This window comes from Belonocnema kinseyi, chromosome 6, assembly GCF_010883055.1.
Source record: "Belonocnema kinseyi isolate 2016_QV_RU_SX_M_011 chromosome 6, B_treatae_v1, whole genome shotgun sequence".
NCBI lineage: Eukaryota > Metazoa > Arthropoda > Insecta > Hymenoptera > Cynipidae > Belonocnema > Belonocnema kinseyi.
In genome coordinates, this window is record NC_046662.1 from 26232110 (window position 1) to 26251332 (window position 19223).

At 26.2% G+C, this 19223-nt stretch overlaps 1 protein-coding gene across 1 annotated transcript in view; it reads left to right on the top strand.

The window, feature by feature from the left end:
- Positions 1 to 19223, top strand: part of LOC117175026 (atrial natriuretic peptide-converting enzyme-like) — a 143555-nt gene that overhangs the window by 8138 nt on the left and 116194 nt on the right. The window contains exon 2 of the mRNA XM_033364536.1: positions 2808 to 3289. Coding sequence (XP_033220427.1) covers positions 3242 to 3289 — 48 coding nt within the window. The 5' untranslated portion in view covers positions 2808 to 3241. The remainder of the gene's footprint in view (positions 1 to 2807; positions 3290 to 19223) is intronic.

Consider the following 19223-nt stretch of genomic DNA (forward strand, 5'->3'; position numbering starts at 1 on the left):
TTCATTCTTTTTAAATGAAATTTAACCTATTCCATTTCTTCTTGAAAGTTCGTCTTTTTTGTAGAGAATGAATCTTCTTGATTTTAAATTCAACAATTTGGTGAACAATTACACTATTTTGTTAAAAGTTAAACTATTTATTTGAAAAATTAAGTAATTGATTAAAAAGTTAACTTTTTTGCTTAAAAATCATGTTTATGGGTTGTTTGTTTGCAAAAGCTTTAATCCTCTTGATGAGAAATGCACTTCTTTTGTTGAAAATGTAACTAATTTGTTATCATTTTACTGGTGAAAGATTGAACTGGTTTGTTTAAAATTATTTTTTTTCTAGTCGAAAATTAATTTTTTTCAAATGAAATTTAACCTATACGATTTCTTTTAAAGTTCGTCTTTTTTGTAGAAAATGAATTTTCTTGATTCTAAATTGAACAATTTGGTAATCAATTAAACTATTTGGTTAAAAGTTAAACTATTTATTTGAAAAATTAACCATTCGTTTGAAAAGTTAACCTTTTTGTTTAAAAATCATATTTTTGTGTTTGGAAAATTAACTATTTTATTGAAAATCCTTTTCTTTTGTTAGCTCGTGTTTTTTGAACATTGAACATTTGACCATTGAACTGTTCCATTAACAAATTGGTAGAAAAATCAAGTATTTTGTTAATAATTTATCTTTTTGGAGAGAAAGTTAACACTCTTGATTTTTACTTCAACAATTTCGTGGAAAATTAAACTATTTGGTTAAAAATTACCTTTTTTTAAATTCATATTTTCTGTTGAAAATTCAACTATTTTCGTAGATAATTAAAGTATTTGGATAAAAATTATACTATTTATTTGGAAATTTTTAATATTTGTTGAAAAATTAACTTTTTTTAAAATCATTCTTGGGTTAAATGTTCAACTTTTGTTTTAAATAATTCGTCTGTGTTTTAAAAATTCAACAATTTTTTTGACATTTTTTTGTTTGTTTAGAAAATAATTAATTTTCTTGGTTAGAAATTCACCTATCACGTTAAAAATTTAACTATTTTTTTTTAAGTTAACTATTTTATTAAAAGTTGAATATTCATGTATTAATGTTTTTCGTTGAACATCCGTCTTTTTCGATAGAAAATGAATTTTTTTGTATTTCAAACTCAAAAATTTGAAAAAAAAAATTAAACGATTTGGTTAAAAATTAAACTATTTTTTTTAATTCAACCGTACGATAGAAAATTACCTTTTTGGTTCAAAAAGCATATATTCGGGTTGAAAAATCAATTTTGTAGATAATTCGTCTTTTTTACTTTAAAACTCGACAATTTCGTTCAAAATTCGTCTTTTCGTCTTAAAAATTCTATTATTTTGTCCGAAAATTCAACTATTCGATTAAAAATTAACATTATTCTTGTAAATTCAAAAAATTTCATTGAAATTGTTGGGGCTAAAATTCTTTCGAATGTTTTGGTTAAAAAATAATCTGCTTTGATTAAAGATTGAACTTGAAAATTCAAATACCTGGTTGAAAGTTGAAATCGTTGGTTGAAAATTCAACTTTTTTGTTTAAAATTTATCTCTTAGATTTGAAATTTAACTGTTGTGTCAAATTTTTGTTTTGTTTTGGGTACAATTTTTATTAGCTGAATATTTGATTATTATATTTTGGTTGAAGATTCGTCGTTTTTGGTTACAAATTCATTTATTTTCGTAAAAAATTCAAGTGTTTTGTTGATTGTTTAATTGTTTTTTTGACAATTCAACTATTAAGTTAAAAAATCGTTTCTTTATTTGGAAATTGGAATATTTTGTTACAAATTGGGCTAGTTGAATAGATATTTCATCCTTATTGGATTTAAAATTCAACTCTCTTTTCAAAAATTCGCCTTTTAGGCTTGAGAATTCAACTCTTTGTTAGAAAATGAAATCTTTTTTAGTTGAAGCTTATTCTTATTTTTTTATTAAACTAAATATTAGGTTACAAATTCAACAATTAAAAAAGATTCTACCATTTTTTTTTACAAATTCAATTATTTGGTAGAAAACTCAACTATTAAGTTAAAAAGTTATCATTTTTGGTGGGAAATTTAACTGTTTCGTTAAAAATACATTGTTATGCGAGAATTCAACTGTTGGGTTGAAAAATGATTTTTCTGGGGTTTTCAGAATGTTACATCTTTTTTATTTTTTAATTCATCATTGCATTTGGAAAATTTAATTATTTAATTTTATTTTTTCATCAATAGACACCTTAGTTGTACTTTTTCAGGCTCCTCAATATACTACTTTTCCACATAGTTATAATTTCGATTTCCATAGTTTTGTATTTTTAATTCAACCTAATTCATTTTATTTAGAATTTCTCTACTTTTCGTTTTTATTCTATTTTTCCATAAAAATCATTCAAATTATGTTAAACCAATAAAAAGATGTATTTCGATAAATTGATTTGAACATTTATGCCTCAATGAAAATAAATCCTAATGCTATTCATAGAAAACTCTACAGATTAGAACGAATCTTAAATTTAGTTTCTCTGTTTCAAAAATTCTGTCAAGATAGAAATGAAATGTGCTTTCTTATAAAATATTTTGTGCACATAAATCAGAAAATAAAAAAGTCAAATATTCGTTGAAAATGCAATATATTTAGACTTTAAATCTCACAAGCGTTCCTCATTGAATTCGATATACCTATTCATAAATTTTATTCAAAAGAATTGTTTAACATCCTTTTTTTCAATCATCCTAATCGCCCTTTTTGGAAATACCTTCGACTCTGAAGTCTAAAATTAAATAAATAAACTAAGGTCCCTTCTTCTTTTCCAGGAGACAGTCTCTCTCCCCAGATCTGAGGAGAAAGGACAATGTAAAAGCGCAAGACCAGTATCCAAAGGAGTCAGTGTTAATAAGCACTTAGAAGTCAGTACAGTGCAAATAAAAAAATTTAAGTTAAGTGTCAATAAGCTCAAGTGCAATCCACATTTCAACGTTTCGAAATGTCAGTAGCGAGAGGTGCAGCGAGTGTTTGTAAATTGTGCAGTGATTCGTGAGTCCAGTTATTTTTGCTCAGTGAAGTGATTAAGGCCAGTGGACGGACGAGGAAAAGAAGCAAAATAAAAAAAAACAGGGGAATAAACAAAGTTTTTTAGACTAAGTGCGCGATGGCTTTGCACGCGTGCTCAGTCTCGAACACGGAAGAACGTTGACATTGTTCGTGACAGCGCATGGATACTAAAAGGACCTAATTAGTGAGCTCGAAGATGACAGTCACGATGGATCACAAACGCAAGACCTCCTGGGACTCCAAGGTAGGATTTCAATAATTATTGTCTGGTGCATTAATACCCCATTCAAGGGGTTCAAATTTAGGGCGATGCCCTTTTGATCGCTGCACACAGGCTTGATATCCCACGGGCGATGCTCACTTAATCGCTGTCCACACGCTTGCTCTGCTCCCGTGCGTAGCCCATTTGGTCGCCGTATACCTGGTGCCTCGACCCCCACTACGCAACTTTCCCTCACGCAATTGAGGGAGACGTTGGGCAGTGGGGGTGGAGCAAGCAGGTAGACTGCGGTCAAGGGGCTGCTGCCCAAAATGTAAAGGGAAGCTCGTCCAAAAATCGAGATTTCTGGAAGACCGCAAGTGTTTTAGAAACTTTGAATATTCAGCCCAGGAGTTGGATTTTTAATCTTAAAAGATAAATTATCCACTAAAAACGGAATAGTTTAATTTCCATATGAAAAAATTAACTTTCTAATTAGGAAACGAATTAAAAAAAAAAGATTATTTTTCAACTAAAATAATCATTGGTTAACCAGAAAATATTTTGTTACGAACGAGTTGAACTCTGAACCAAGAAAGATTTTTTTATCAAGAGTAAAAGGAAATTTTTACCAAATTTTCGATACAAACATTTTTAAACAAAATTGTTGAATTTGCGAGAAAATAATTAAATTTTCAAGCAATTAATTACATTTTTGATAAACGATACGAATTTTAAACGAAAACTATATGGATTTTTGAGTAAAAGGATTAAGTTTCTGCCAAAAGAGAATTCATTTTAAATAAAACAGCAAATTCTTAACAAGATAGTTAAATTTTCACTCAAGGAAATGCACTTTTAACCGAAAATGATTCATTTTTATCTAAAAATGAAATAGTTAAATTTTCATTTAAAAAAAAAAGTAAAAAAAAACTTTTAACCAAGAAAGATTTTTTAATCAAGAGAGAAAATTGTTGAATTTTCAAGAAAATAATTAAATTTTCAAATAATTAATATTTTCATAAAAAATGAATTTTAAGCCAATTTTTTACTAACATTGTGTCTTTTTAACTGAAATATTTAAGTTTTCAGTTGAAAAAATTTATTTTTCACCAAAAATGCAAATTTTCAACAAAAGTAGTTAAATTTTCACTCAAGGAGGTGCATTTTCAAATGAAGATCAATTTTCAACTAAAGATGAAATATTTATATTTTCATGACAAAAAATTATTATTTATATAAACAAAATTAATTCCCAACAAAGTAGTGAATTTTTCAACCACAAAGATGATTTTTTGCTAAAATGTTAATTCTTCAACTGAAAAATTGAATTTTCTACCAAGAAAGATTTTTCAATTAAGAGATAAAAAATATATGCCAAATTGTTAAATTTCCAAATAAAAACAGAGAATTTTTTAGGAAATAGTTTAATTTTCGACGCGCAAATATGAATTTTCACGATATTATTATTTTTAAGCAAGTAATTAAATTTCTTGCCAAAATATTTGAATTTTTAACACAAAAAGAGGAATTTGTAACAAAATCGTTTAATTTTCAATAAAAAAATTAGTTTCAACAAAATTTGTTGAATAATATAATCATATACTTTTCAAATCAAAAAAGATTTAGCTTCTAACAAAGAATAGTTCACTTTTTATCAAAAAGATAAAATTTCTACAAAATAATTGAATTTTCGATTCGCAAGTTTGATTTAAAAAATAAATAAATGAGTTGCAAACAAATTGTTGATTTTTTAACGAAACAATTAAATTTTTAACCAAATCAGAAATTTTTTAACCAAAGCATATTCCAATTTTGGTTTTCTTTCTTAATTGATATTTGCGTGTTGAAATTGAACTATTTAATTAAATTTCGTTCATCAAGCAACACCTTAATTATACTTTTTCATTTTTTTATAATATTTTATTTATTATTATTATTTTGTATCTTTTTATTATTTTTTATTTTATTTTCAATATTTTTCTTCTCTTATAAACTTTTGAAATTGAAAGCTTATAGAAAACGAAAGGATAGAAAGTTAAATACTTTGAAGAATATATTAAAGGTTGAATGGCGACAACCGTTTTCTGCAATCTTTACGGGAAATCCTATATGATTTATTGCAATTTTTTGTAAGATTAATAGAAAAATCAACGCTGTTCTTACGCATGTTCGTAAATCAAAATTCGCGGTGTGAATGGCCGCTAAGTAAAAAGAAAATAAATTTAAAAATCGTTGAATAGAATTCATCATCCTTTTTTTGTAAATTTTTTGTTCATTTACTGAAAACTGTTTTTTAGTAAATAGCCAGCACAACAATTTAGAAGATATTCCACTGGTGCGTACAATTTTTACACTCGGCGTAATATTTCTTTTATTTTTTTAATATTTGTTAGTCTTACGCGAAATTCCATGTTGATAGACAGTTCTGAAAAATTTTCAATTTCTATAAGAGGTACTTTAAATAACTGTCATTTTTTATTTGGAATTTTTTTCTTCCGTTTATAAGAAGTTGTGTGTTAAAAATGTTACAGGGCAGAAGTTCTGGTCTTTGAATATCAATGACCAGAAAAAATGAAAAATTGGTTAAGTAAATGTTAGGGAATTTTGAAAATGAACTATGTGGCCGCGAAGATATAATTTTTTTGACATTATTCATTGAGAATTTCTCTTGGGGGTAAAAAAATGTAATTACTTGCTTGAAGATTTAACCACTTTGTTCAAAAATGGTGTGTTTTTGGTAAAAATTCATACTTTTAGTTGAAAATTCGTTGTTAAAAAAAAAATGAAAAATAATTTTTCTAATTAAAAATTTAACTATTCAATTTGAAGACTCAGAATTTTAGTTGAAAATTCATCTCGTTGAAAATGTTTATTTTTTGTTTAAAACATGAACTTTTTTAGTAACTTTTCTATTTTTAGTAAAAAATTGAACTTTTTAGTTGAAAATTCGGCTTTGATACTCGAAAACTAATATTTTTTGTTGAAATTTCCTCTTTACAACTATAAATATTTGGTTGAAAATTGATTTTATTATTTGGAAAATAATGTATTTTGTTGAAAATTAGTTTTTTTAATACAAAATTATTCTTCTTAGTTAAAAATTTGTCGTTTTGCATGAGAATTCATTTTCGCAGGTTGAAAATGCAACTATTTGGTTAAATATTCAACTACTTTGTTAGAAATTTAATTACTTTGTAGAAAATTCAACTGTTGGTTGAATATTTAACTACTTTGTCGAGATTTTTGTTTGTTTCTTAGATATTATAATTATTATATTTTTCATTAATAATTCATAATTTTTATAGAAAATTCATCTCGTTGTTTGAAAGTTTAATTGCAGTGCTGACAACTCAGTTTTCATGTTAAAAAATTTAATTTTTAACTGAAAATCTAGCTGCAATTCTTAGTGGAATATATATATATTTTAATTTAAAATTCAATAACTTGTGTAAAAGTTTCATTATTTTGTTAAAACTGTTATTTTTTCGTTAAAGATTCCTCTCTTGGGTTAAAAATTTAACGCTTTGGTTTGAAACTTCTATTTATATGTTTAAAATTATTTTTGTTATCCGAAAATGTAACTTTTCCATTTTAGGTTAAAAATTGATCTTTTTAGTTGAAAATTCGGCGTTATTTATATAAAAAAAATCTTTTTTTACTAAAATTTCCTCTTTCAGTTAAGAGTGGAACTATTTAGTTGAAAATTACCTTTTTAACCGTTGTTGTTAAAAATGCAATTCTTAGGTTGAAAAACTAATTTTTTTTAAGATTCAATTTTTTTGTTGATTATTTAAGTATTGCCGTTAAAAATCAAACGGTCTTTTAAAAAGTGCCATTATTTGTTTAAAAATCAAACTGTTTTAGTCAAAGTTACATTTTTTTGTTTGAAAATTCGATCATTTGGATGATAATTTATCTTTCTTGTTTGAAAATGCAACTGTTTGATTGAAAATAAAACTATTTTGTTGAATATTCATATTTTCTGGTTGTAAATTCTGTTTTTTAAATAAATTGATCTATTATATAGAAAATTTATATTATGTTTAAAATTTATATTTTAGTGTTGAAAAATTAACTGAAATCTTATTTGGATGAAAGTGTAACTTACAAAACAATGTTTTTTTTTATTTTATTAAAAATTCGGAAATTGTAGTACAAATTCATCTTTCTTGGATGTAAATGCAACTATTTTGTTTAAACTGAATGTTATTTGGTTAAAAAAATTCGTCTTTTTTAATTAAAAATTCAATTTTTTTATAGAAACTTACTTTTTGTTAAAAAAATTAATATTTGGATCTTTTAGTCACCTGCAATCTTTTTAGAATAAAAATTAAACTTATTTAAAAATATTATTAACAAAAGATAAAAAGTCATCTGTTTTAAAAGAAATTTCATCTTTTTCATAACAATGTAACTATTTGATAGAGGATTCAACAATTTTCTTAAAAAGTCATCCTTTTTGTTAAAAAATTCTTCTTTTTGGATTGAAAATTCAATTTTTTCGTGTAAACCTATTTCTTTTTTAAAAATTCATATTTTGATCCTAAAAAGTCAACTGAAATCTTTTTTCAAAGAAATTTCAACGATTTTTTGAAAATTAACCTTTTTGATTTAAAAATTCATCTGTTTTAGTAGAAATTTCATTTTTTTTTTAAAGAAAATGCAACATTTCGCTTAAAAATTCTTCTTCTTTGCTTGAGCATTCAACTATTCTGTTTGAAAGATTTGGTTCAATCATTTTGTTAAGAAATGATTTTTTTCAAGATTTATATTTTTATTTGAAAACTCATATCTGGTTGAAATTTGAACTATTTTATTACAAATTTAACTATTTACTTGAAAAGCTTTTTTTTTAGTTTAAAATGAATTTTCTATCTGAAAATTTAACTTTTCCAATTTTTTAAGATTGATCTTTTACGTTGAAAATTCTCCTTTTTCGATAAAAGAAAAATAAGGTTCAAAAATTTAGATAAACCTTTATTTATTTTTTGAGTGCAAAATCATTATTTGTTGACATTTTTTTGTTTTGTTTTGAAATTCTTTATTTTTGTAGAAATTTCCTCTTTTTCGATTGAATAATAATTTATGACACTTTTTGTTGGGAATTTTTTTTCAGGATAAAAATTCTAGTATTTTATTTTAAAAAACCATCTTTTATAATAGAAAAGACATTCTTTTGTTTAAAACATAATAAATAAATTTTAAATTTCAAAATATCAAAATACATTTTTATTCCATTTATAAAAGATTTTATGTTAAAAGTATTATAAGAATAAAATGCTGATAACTATATATTAATAACCAAGAAAAATGAAAAATCAGTCAAGGAAAAATTAGAGAATTTTGAACATTTTTCTTTTTCATTTTTCTTTCCTCTTTTTATTTTTGTCCAAAAAAAAAAATAATTTTTTCTTTTCTTTTTCATGAAATTTTTTATCTTTTGTGTTGTCTAAATTTGGTTTTTGTATTCTTGATTTTATTTTCAAGAATTCTGCACATTAATGAAGTTCTCGTAAATATACTGTTTTAATAATAAAAACAGGGAGCAACAAAGATAAATCCTGAAGTCTGATTTTTGAAATCGCTATATTCGAAGTACCTATCATTAATTGTATCTATTTAATTCACAAATACTGAAGAAATCAGTAGAACTTGATAGGATCTTTTCCCAGCTAATCTTGACAGAAAAGCGTTTATTACCAGCGATTTCGGTTCGAGATCAAAGGCCTCAGCACCTCTCTCTATTTAGTATTTCCCTCGACCTTTTCCAACGAAGTTGTAAGGCTCAAGAAATTAATCGAAGGACGCTGGAATGGGGATCGTCTCAAGAAGCCTATGATTCAGACTTTTACGTGTTCGTATCATTCACGTGTGTACACAGTACACACTCTCATGATACCACTAACCACACATTTGTATATCCAGGTTACTTTCACCATAGCCCATCCAGGTTATTATTCCGCGTCTTATCTTTAGCAGCTTTGGAGCGAAAATTGATGCCGAAGAAATGAACACAACCTCCGTTTGCTTTTAAAAAATTTTTTTTCACAGAGCAACAATATATAAACAAATATAGTAACAAAATTGACCATTTCAGCTTTTTGAATTTGTATCTCAAGAAAAAATACAGATAGAAACTCACTATCAGCCGGAATTATTGCACATGCATTCATAGAACATAATTCATTTTAATAATATTTAACTTAATTATTATAAACAATTTCTATAAACAAATTCTTTATAAACGAGTTTTTCTCATAGCTGAATTGATTTTTCTGGACAAAAGTGATTCACAATTGGCTTTAAAGCCATTTATATACTTTAAGCTTTATCAAACATAAACAATATAGATTGTTTATAACAATTTAAATAAACAAGTCCCCTAATCGGCCGTTTCCTCGTAGAAAAAAATGTTTTTTTCTTCAATAATTATTAGAGTGACATTTATTGCGGCGACTAACCAACGATATTATATAAAGAATTCTTTATATAATTGTTATAAAAATTTTTTTTAACAAAACTATGATTAATTTTTTTTACATGAAAAAAGGACGGTTTTCCACTGAAATTATCCGACTGGGAAAAAGTTGAAGTTGAACTTGATCAAGAACTCGATTCTGAATCGTAATTTATTTATTTTAAGTTTTTTATAATAATCTCATTATTATTATAATTATCAATTTTTTCATTGATTCAATAACACAAATAAGATTATCACAAAAATGATTGAAGAAAAAATAACTTTTTTCTACGACCAACCGCAGATTGTCACGTATTGTTTTAAAAAAGTCATTAACAATTACGCAAATTATTATTTAATGTCCCATATCTAATTTTGGAATCACTGTTAGTTTTTTGTCAGATAATTTCAGTGGAAAACCGTCCTTTTTGCATGTAAAAAAATAAATCATAGTTTTGTTAAAAAAATTGTTTATAACAATCATATAAATTATTCTTGATTTAATTTCGTTGGTTCGTCACCGCATTAAATGTCACTCTCATAATTATTGAAGAAAAAAACATTTTTTTCTACTAGGAAACGGCCGATTAGGAGACTTGTTTAACTAAATTGTTATAAAAAATCTATATTGTTTATGTTTGATAAATCTTAAAGTATATAAATGGCTCTAAAGACAATTGTGAATCACTTTTGTTCAGAAAAATCAATTCAGTTATGAGAAAGACTCCTTTATAAAGAATTTGTTTATAGAAATGTTTATAAAAACAATATTTGTTAAGTCATGCTAATTTTTTTGTTACAAATTATGACTCTTATGAAAAATATTATCAACGAGCGTGAAATAAACGATTTTTTCTATGATAAAAAAACAATAATAAGAATTTGTTTATAAAAATTGTTTATAAAAATTAAGTTAAATATTGTTAAAATTAAGTATGTTCTCTGAATGCATGTGCAATAATTCCGGCTGATAGTGAGTTTCTATCTGTATTTTTTCTTGAGATAAAAATTCACAAAGCTAAAATGGTCAATTTTGTCACTATATTTGTTTATATATTGTTGCTCTGTGAAAAAAATAAAAAACAAGCAAACCACAATTCTCTTAAAAATTAATTGCTGAGCATTTCTAAAAAAAAACTTTTAAATCGGTTAAGACATACGACTTGTGGGCTCGCTCTTTATATTTTTCACACATTCTTGCGCAAACCTTTTAAAATTAAGACTCAAAACTTAGCGGAAATTTGTTATTTAACAACAAACTTACAACTTTTTGTTGCTAAACTTTTCCATAATACGACTTCTTCTAAGACTTTTAAATTTATTTAAAAAAGGTCATAAATCAATGTAAAAACTAACTACAAATAATGTATTAGTGGGTTAATGTAACACATTTTTTTTAAAATGTTACAAACAAATTAATTAACAAAAGTCATTATTTCGTGATTTGCAATTATTAGCTAATTTTGACCCATAGCTTTTGTATAAAGTATCTCAGATAATGATGTGCGCTTACAATAAGTTAAGAATAGCAAATGATTGCCAATTGTTTAAACAATTACTACGAACAAATGCACATTTTGACATTTTTTTATGAAAAGGCTTGATTTTTTTGCGGAGTCAACTTAAAATGTTTTTCCTAAGATTCCTTGCTATCATATTTTTCATAGTGGCCAAAAAATGTTAATTATTTAAACAAATTTTATAAACAAATGCACATTTTGACCATTTTTTGATGAAAAGGCTTGATTTTTTTGCGGAGTCTACTTAAAATGTATTTCCTAAGACTCTTTGCCATCATATTTTTCATAGTGACCAAAAAATGTTGATTATTCCAACAATATTTATAAACAAATGCGCATTTGAACCATTTTTTCATTAATAGGTTTAATTTTTTAACGGAATTAATTTGAAACATCTTGTAAAAGAATCTATGCTATCTAATTTTTAATAGTGGCAGAAAATGATAATTATTTCAAAGATTTTCATGAACAAATACACATTTTGACCAGTTTTTCATGAACAGGTTTAATTTTTTCGAAATCAATGCAAAATATTGAAAAAGAACCCTTGCTGTCATATTTTTTATGGTGACCTGATATATGACAGCAAGGATTTTTTTGCCAAAAATGGACAAAAATCTAGTGATCGCCCAATTCTTCATGAAACGTAAAATATTGTTTTTTAATGTTTAAACTAAAAATATTTGTTTAAATGAAACCAATTTTGCACCGTGTGAACTTCTGCAACAAAATGGTCAAAATGTGAATTTGTTTATAAAAATTGTTTAAATAATTAAAATTTTTTGGTTACTCAAAAATATGATAGCAAGAAGTCTTAGGCTAAACATTTTAAGTTTATTCTGCAAAAAATCAAGCCTTTTCATCAGAAAATGGGCAAAATGTGCATTTGTTTATAAAAATTTTTTAAACAATAAACTTTTTTTCACTGAAAAATATGATAACAATGGGTCTTAGGCAAAACATTTAAAGCTTATTCTGCAAAAAATGAAGCCTTTTGATAAAAAAATGGTCAAAATGTGCATTTGTTAATAAAAATTGCTTAAACAATTGGCAATCATTAGCAATTCTTAAATTTTTGTAAGCGCACATCATTATCTGAGATACTTTATACAAAAGATATGGGACAAAATTAGCTAATCATTACAAATCACGAAAAAAGGACTTTTGGAAATTAATTAGTTTATAACATTATCAAAAATTTGTTACTCTAACCCATTAATAAATTATTTATAGTAAGGTTTTACATTGATTTATGACCTTTTTTAATGAATTTCTAAGTCTTAGAAGAAATGGTATCATGGAAAAGTTTGGCAACAAAAAGTTCTAAGTTTGTTGTTAAATAAAAAATTTCCTTTAAGTCTAAATAACAATTCCACAGTTAAATGTTATACCTAGGAGCCTTACGGTCCATTCTAAAAAAGAAAAATCAAAATCCGTTAAGAATTAGACTGTCAATTGATTTTTGTCCAAAAATAATAACAAATCAAATAATAAAAATAATAACAAATTTATAGATCTTTTTGGGCGAACAACATTTGTCTGTTAATTTCAGTTTGTACCTTGTCTCGTTTATTCAACAAAATTTCTTTTTTTATTTTGCATGTTATTTTTTTGCGATTAAAGCAAAAACTACGTGTCTTATCAAAAATCAATTATGAAAATATGGAATATGTTTTCGGTATTTTTTGGAAAAGTAACTTATGTCTATTTATTTTTTTCATAGCTAGTGTCGTTTGTCCAAAAATTATTTGTTTTCCATTGTTTTTTACGCATAAAACAAAAACTGCGCAAACGATAAAAAATAAGCATTAAAAAGTTGTAACTCTTTTTTGGATAAACAAGTTTTGTGTAATTTTTTTTCGTAGCTTGTGTCGTCAGCCCAAAATTTAATTTTTAACCATATTAATGCTTTTGTAACAAATTATAATAGTATAATTTTTAACTAAGTGGTTGTATTTTCAACAAATAAATATTAATTCTCAACCAAAAACTTAATAGTCTATATTTTAACCAATTTAAAAAAAATTAAAAACAGTCCAATTCGTCTAAAATTGACGAAAGAAAAAAATGTTAACCAAACTACTGAACTTTTAAGCCAAACAGACGGATTTTCTACAAAACAGTTGAATTTTCAACTCAAAAAAATAAATTTTTAATAGGGAAGTTAATTTTTAACCAAAATGAATTACTTTTAACAACATTTTAAAATTCTAATACAAATAATTAAATTTTCAAACACATAATCAAATTGTTTATAAAAAAGATGAATAGTCAACCAAAAATATAATAGTATATATTTCAACTAGAAATATTTTAATTTACAAATACAGAACAGTTGAATTCGTCCAAAATGCACGCAAAAAATCGCAACCAAAACACTGAATTTTAAAATCAAAAAGTCGAATTTTCAACAAAAATAGAAAAATGTGATGTTTCAAAAAAAAATTCATATAGTTCAACCAAATAGTTGAATTTTTAACCATAAAGATACATTTTCTACCAAAAGTCATAAATGTTCAAAGAAGAAAGATTTTTTAGCCAAGAAAGTAAAAGATTTCTGTCAAATTGTTGAATTTTCAAGTAAAGAAGTCTAATTTTCTAAAAATAAGTTTAATTTTTAAGAAAAAAAATCATTTTTAACTAAAAAGCTATTTTTTACCAAATTAGTTGAATTTTCATCCCAAAAAATTAATTTTTAACAAAACAGTAGAGTCTTTATTCACTGTTATTAGAAAAGATGAATTCTCTACCAAAAATATAATGGTAAGCTTTTCATACAAAAAAAATTAACTTTCAACAAAAAATGAAAAAGAGGGAAATATGGGAAAGACTGTTGAAGCTTTTAATAAATAAATAGCACTTTTGATTCATTTTTAATAATTTAACATATTAGTTAAGAAAATTGATACATTTTGTTAAAAAATAATGCTGATTTTTCACTGCAAACTTTTTTCTTTGATGCTGAAAACCACTAAAACCCGAGTACTTCTTATTTTTAGAGAAAATTCCTAATCAAAACATCATTCTTGAATAATCGTGTTTTAAATTTCTGTTCATTTTACACTATGATTATTTTTTTATATCTGAGATTAAAAGCTGTTTCGAACAGAAGAATTAAATTTTTTAACTAGTCATCTCTGTCTTTTTCAAATTATTTCGTTTTAGCTTACTTAGAAAAATACTTTGACTTACTCAAAGTTCTCTATACTAAAAAGAATACACTAGAAAATAATAAATGAAAATAAGGAATCAAAATCTATCTAGTAACAGAAATTACATGTAAAATAATTAAAAACTTTGCTTTCTTCAATTCAGTTTACCTATTTTCTTATCTGTGATCTTTTAGAATGTTTTTCAGATATCTTTTTTTTTCAATTGAAAATGCTATCATTTAACAGATTTTTAAAGTGATCGCTTCTAGTAATAGAAATCCATCTCAGGAAAGCCTTTTTTGCGTGAGAACTAATCAGAAATCACGGTTTCCCAGATATGGAAGAAGGAAAGATGGAAAAATGGAAAGATGGAATCGGATGGGTGCAAAAGACGACCTAGTAAAGCGGCGAAAGTAAGACAATGGAATCGTGACTCTGGAAATTGCGATCCGGGGGGCTGTCGACATTTCTGTTGGACACTTATTGAACAATGATGTAAAGGGGAAATATCTAGGTTAAAAGATCATTGCTTTGAAATTTGAAAGCTGAAAGTGGAATTCTGGGTTCCATTTGAACCCAGGGATTGTATTCATCAGAGGTATCATTCATTGAATTCGATACCTCTATGTTAAAACAATCTCTCTCAGAGTCTGCAGGGGAATAAACATGATCTGTCCATCGATACCAGCAGATTACTTTACTCAGTGTTAAAGCAAAACTCAAATAAAGGATGTTCCGTTCAATTAATTTTGTGAACATTTTGCTTCAGTCCATCTACTGGCGATCAGAATTCAGGGAATTCCAAGCAATTGATAACATTTTAAGGAAGTTCAAGGAATTCTAAAAATTTCAAATGAATACAAGGAACTTAAAGTAAGTTAAAGCCTGTCTGATGCTGGCTATGTTTAATAAAAATGAGGGACTAACTCGAAAAGAATTCAGTGCAAATTATGAATGATTGCAGCCACAGGAATGTTAGCTTTCTTTAGTTTCTTTTCCAAATTTCTCGCCACTAAACTGAAAATTGCCAATATTGGATTGGCCTTTCTCAACATCAAGTCCGACTACCTCTTACATTTCCTTCTTTTCTGAGAAACTAATTTCTAAATAAACTCCAGATGTGGAAAAACCGCAATTTCCCGGTACCGCAGGTTGTGAATTATTGCTCTGCGGTTAGCGTCTAAGATTTGTGCAACTAATGCGGTTGTCCGGTTCATTTTTCCGAAGTCGAAGAGAACTTTTGTTTTTGGTATCAGGAGTTTTTCGCTTAGAAACTATTCTGGTTGAACCGGTTCCTGAAGGTGCGAGATACCCAAAATAAAGGTTGAGAACGTCCTTGTGTTGTTTGACATTGTCCTGGCGTTTCGTGGTTTTGTCGAGACAATTTATGTTTACGGTTTTGTATGGGGTGTTGGGGTTTCATAAAGTGCGGAAGGAGAATCACTTCATGAAAATAATTTTTCGAAGGAATCATCCTTCGAGACGAAGAAAGTTAGGTTATATGTGTAGGCTTCAAGATCTTATTCTGATCGTAAAACTCGAATCAACTATTGAGGGGTCATCCACAAATTACTTATTAGGCAATTCAAACTTTGTCTATTTAGGAAAGGCGCCAACTTTATAAACCTAGTTATGATGATATGCTATTATCTTTTAGTGAAAACAACAAGAAAATAGATTGCTTCAACTAAGATATTTATCTTTTTTTATAGAGCTAAATGGTTTTAATAATTAGGAACAGTATTGTTGATGCAAGGATCTGAGTTCCAAACTTGAATAATCTTGTGCATTATCATATCCTCTATGATTATAATTGTTCTGAATCTCGCAAATTATCATTTTTACTGAAAATATTTATTTTCTTTGGATCTAAGTTTGCACTCGAAAGAAAAAGTCTTTCGTCCAAGAAAGGACTTTTAATTCTTTATGGAAGAAGATTTTGTGTACTTATGATCATGGATCCACTCCACTACTATTGAAAATATTGACAAAGGATGTTACTAATCGAGATTCGGACACAAGTACGCCACATTGCGTCTTTTCTTCCTTCTATTTTATTTGTTCAAAAAAGTACTTTTAAACATTTGCAGCAAGAAATAATATATCTTTTCATTAAAGATCGTGAAAGCTGTGGTATGACTTCTGATTCATTGTCTCATGATCCCATAATGAAACCTCAGCTATTTTCTAAATTTAACCTATTTTTCGTTTGACGGATTTTACTCAACAAAATAGAAATTTCAAGCCAAGAAAATGATTTTTATACCAAAAAAGGAGAATTTTCATCTGAAATAGACCAATCTTAAAAAAATGGAAAAGATAAATTTTTAGTTAAAAAATTAATTTTAAATAGAAAAAGGCTTTTCCCCTAAAGAGTTAAATTTTCCACTAAACATGTAAGCATTCAATCAAAAAGATAAAAGTTTAACATTGCAGTTTAGCTTTTGCTCAAGTAGTTGTATTTTCAATAAAAAATATTAATAAAATTATTAAAATTTCAACCAAATAGATGAATTTTTAACTGAAAATATAAATAATAAAAAAATGATATCTTAATAAACTGATTCGACCAAATATTTTAAATAAAATAGTTGAATACTTAAGCAAAGAACATTGTTGAATTTTCATTCAAAAAAGAAATATGTTTATACCAAAAAAATGGAATATTCAGACCAAAAAGACTCATTTTTAATGAAACAGGATGATATTTTAATAAAACTTTTGAATCGTTTACTTAATTTTGTTTGAAGAAATTTAATAATTGGGTCAATTAAATCCGACATCTTTCAAAAAACCAGTAAAGATGTCACTGAACTATTTACTTGATATTTGCATTTTTGTCCAGAAAAGATGAAATTTCTCTTAAAACAGATAAATTCTTATTAAAATTTTTTTAATTGCTGAATTATCATCAAAAAGAGATTCGAGTTGACTTCTTAAGATCAATATATGAATTTTTAAACACAAAATAAATTTCTAAAAAAAAATTGTATTTTCAATTTAAAAAGACGAATTTATTCAACCAAAGAAGATAAATTTTTAACAAAAATAGTTTAATTCTCTACCAAATAGTTGCATTTTTATCCAAGAAATATGAAAATTGTATTTAAAAAAGTTGATCTTTCAACATCAAAATATAAATTTGTAACAAAAAGTATATTTTCTACGAAATAGCAAAATTTTCAGCAAGAAAAGAAGAATTTTAAACCATAAGTATGAATTTAAAAGAAATGTTTTATAATATCCAACCAAACAGTTGCATCCTTTTCTCTAGAAAGATGAAAGTTCTCTTAAAACAGATAAATTTTTAATTAAAAAAAAAACTGGTTAAAAAAAGAGTTGAATCTTCATACAGAAAAGATTTCAGTTCTATTTTCAGAAAAAAGATTAAATTTTAACAAAAGGTAAATTTTCTACGAAATAGTTGAATTTTGAACAAAACAACAGAATATTTAACGAAAAAGTATGACTTTTTAACAAAATTATTGAATTTTTAATCAAAAAGGTGAATTTTAAAATCCAAAAGACAAACTTTCAAAAAATAGTATAATTTTCAACCGAACAGTTGCATTTTTATTAAAAAAATATAAAATTGGTTTTAAAACAGATAAATAAAAAAAATTAAATAAAAAAAATAGTTATATTTTCATAAGTTTCACAAGTTAATTTTCTGCTAAATAGTCGAATTTTTGAATAAAAAGTATAATTTTCAGCAAGATTGTTAAATTTTCTATCTAGAAGTTGAATTTTTGTCTAAGAAGAATAAAAAATTCTACTAAACAGGTCAATTTTTCAGCGAAAAAGACAAATGTTAAAAAAAGAGTTGAATTTTCGTCCAAAAATATTTCAATTGACTTTTCAACACAAACATACGAATTTTAAACACAAAGTAAATTTTTTAGGAAATAGTTGAATTTTCAAGTAAACAGTTGTATTTTTGTCCAAGAAAGATGTAATATTTCCAGTAAAAAAGATGAACTTTTAAATCAAAAGGACAAATTTAAAAAAAAAACGTTTTTATCAAAAAAAAAAAAAAAGAGTTCAGTTGATTTATCAGCAACAAAATATGGATTTTAAACAAAAGGTTAATGTTCTATGAAAAGAGTTAAATTTTTATCCAATTGGAAAAATGCGTACATGAGTAAACTGCCCCCTATCATAAAAAAATCGTAACAAAATGTCTGGACCCCCCCCCTGACCCTTGAGCTGTTATGTAATTTAAATACGGTCCTTAAGAAATAGCAAGGCCTATAAACTTTAAACCCATAAACTACAAAACCACAAATCCCTAACCCTTATACCCTAAACTTATAGACCCTGAACCCACAAACCCCAAACGTATAGACCCTAAGCCCACAAACCCCGAACTTATAAGCCCCAAACACATAAAGCCCAAACTTTTAGACCCCGAACCTGCAAACCCAAAAATTATAAACCCCAAAACCATAAGCCCCAAATCCATAAATCCCAAACCCATAAGCCTTAAAGCCGGGCGATTTTCATTTCATCGCAGTGCACCTGCTCGTCTTACCCTCTCCACTCGACTTCTCCTCACGTCCCTGACTGAGCGATATTGCTATGCAGGGCTTTGCCAGCAGGGGGGCACCTTTGTCCTACTGAGGCATAAAATACGATACATAAAAATGTTATAGTTTTGCAATCAGCAAATTAAAAATATTATATTTAGAATCTATGTTTATTTGCGCTTCCAACGATAGGTAACTTGCAATTAAAATATTGTACTTAAGGAAACTATCCCAGGTGTCCCTCACCGATTTTGATGAAACTGCAATATGTTGTAGTACATCGAAAAATAAGAGACACGTATTTTTTTTTATCGGCCA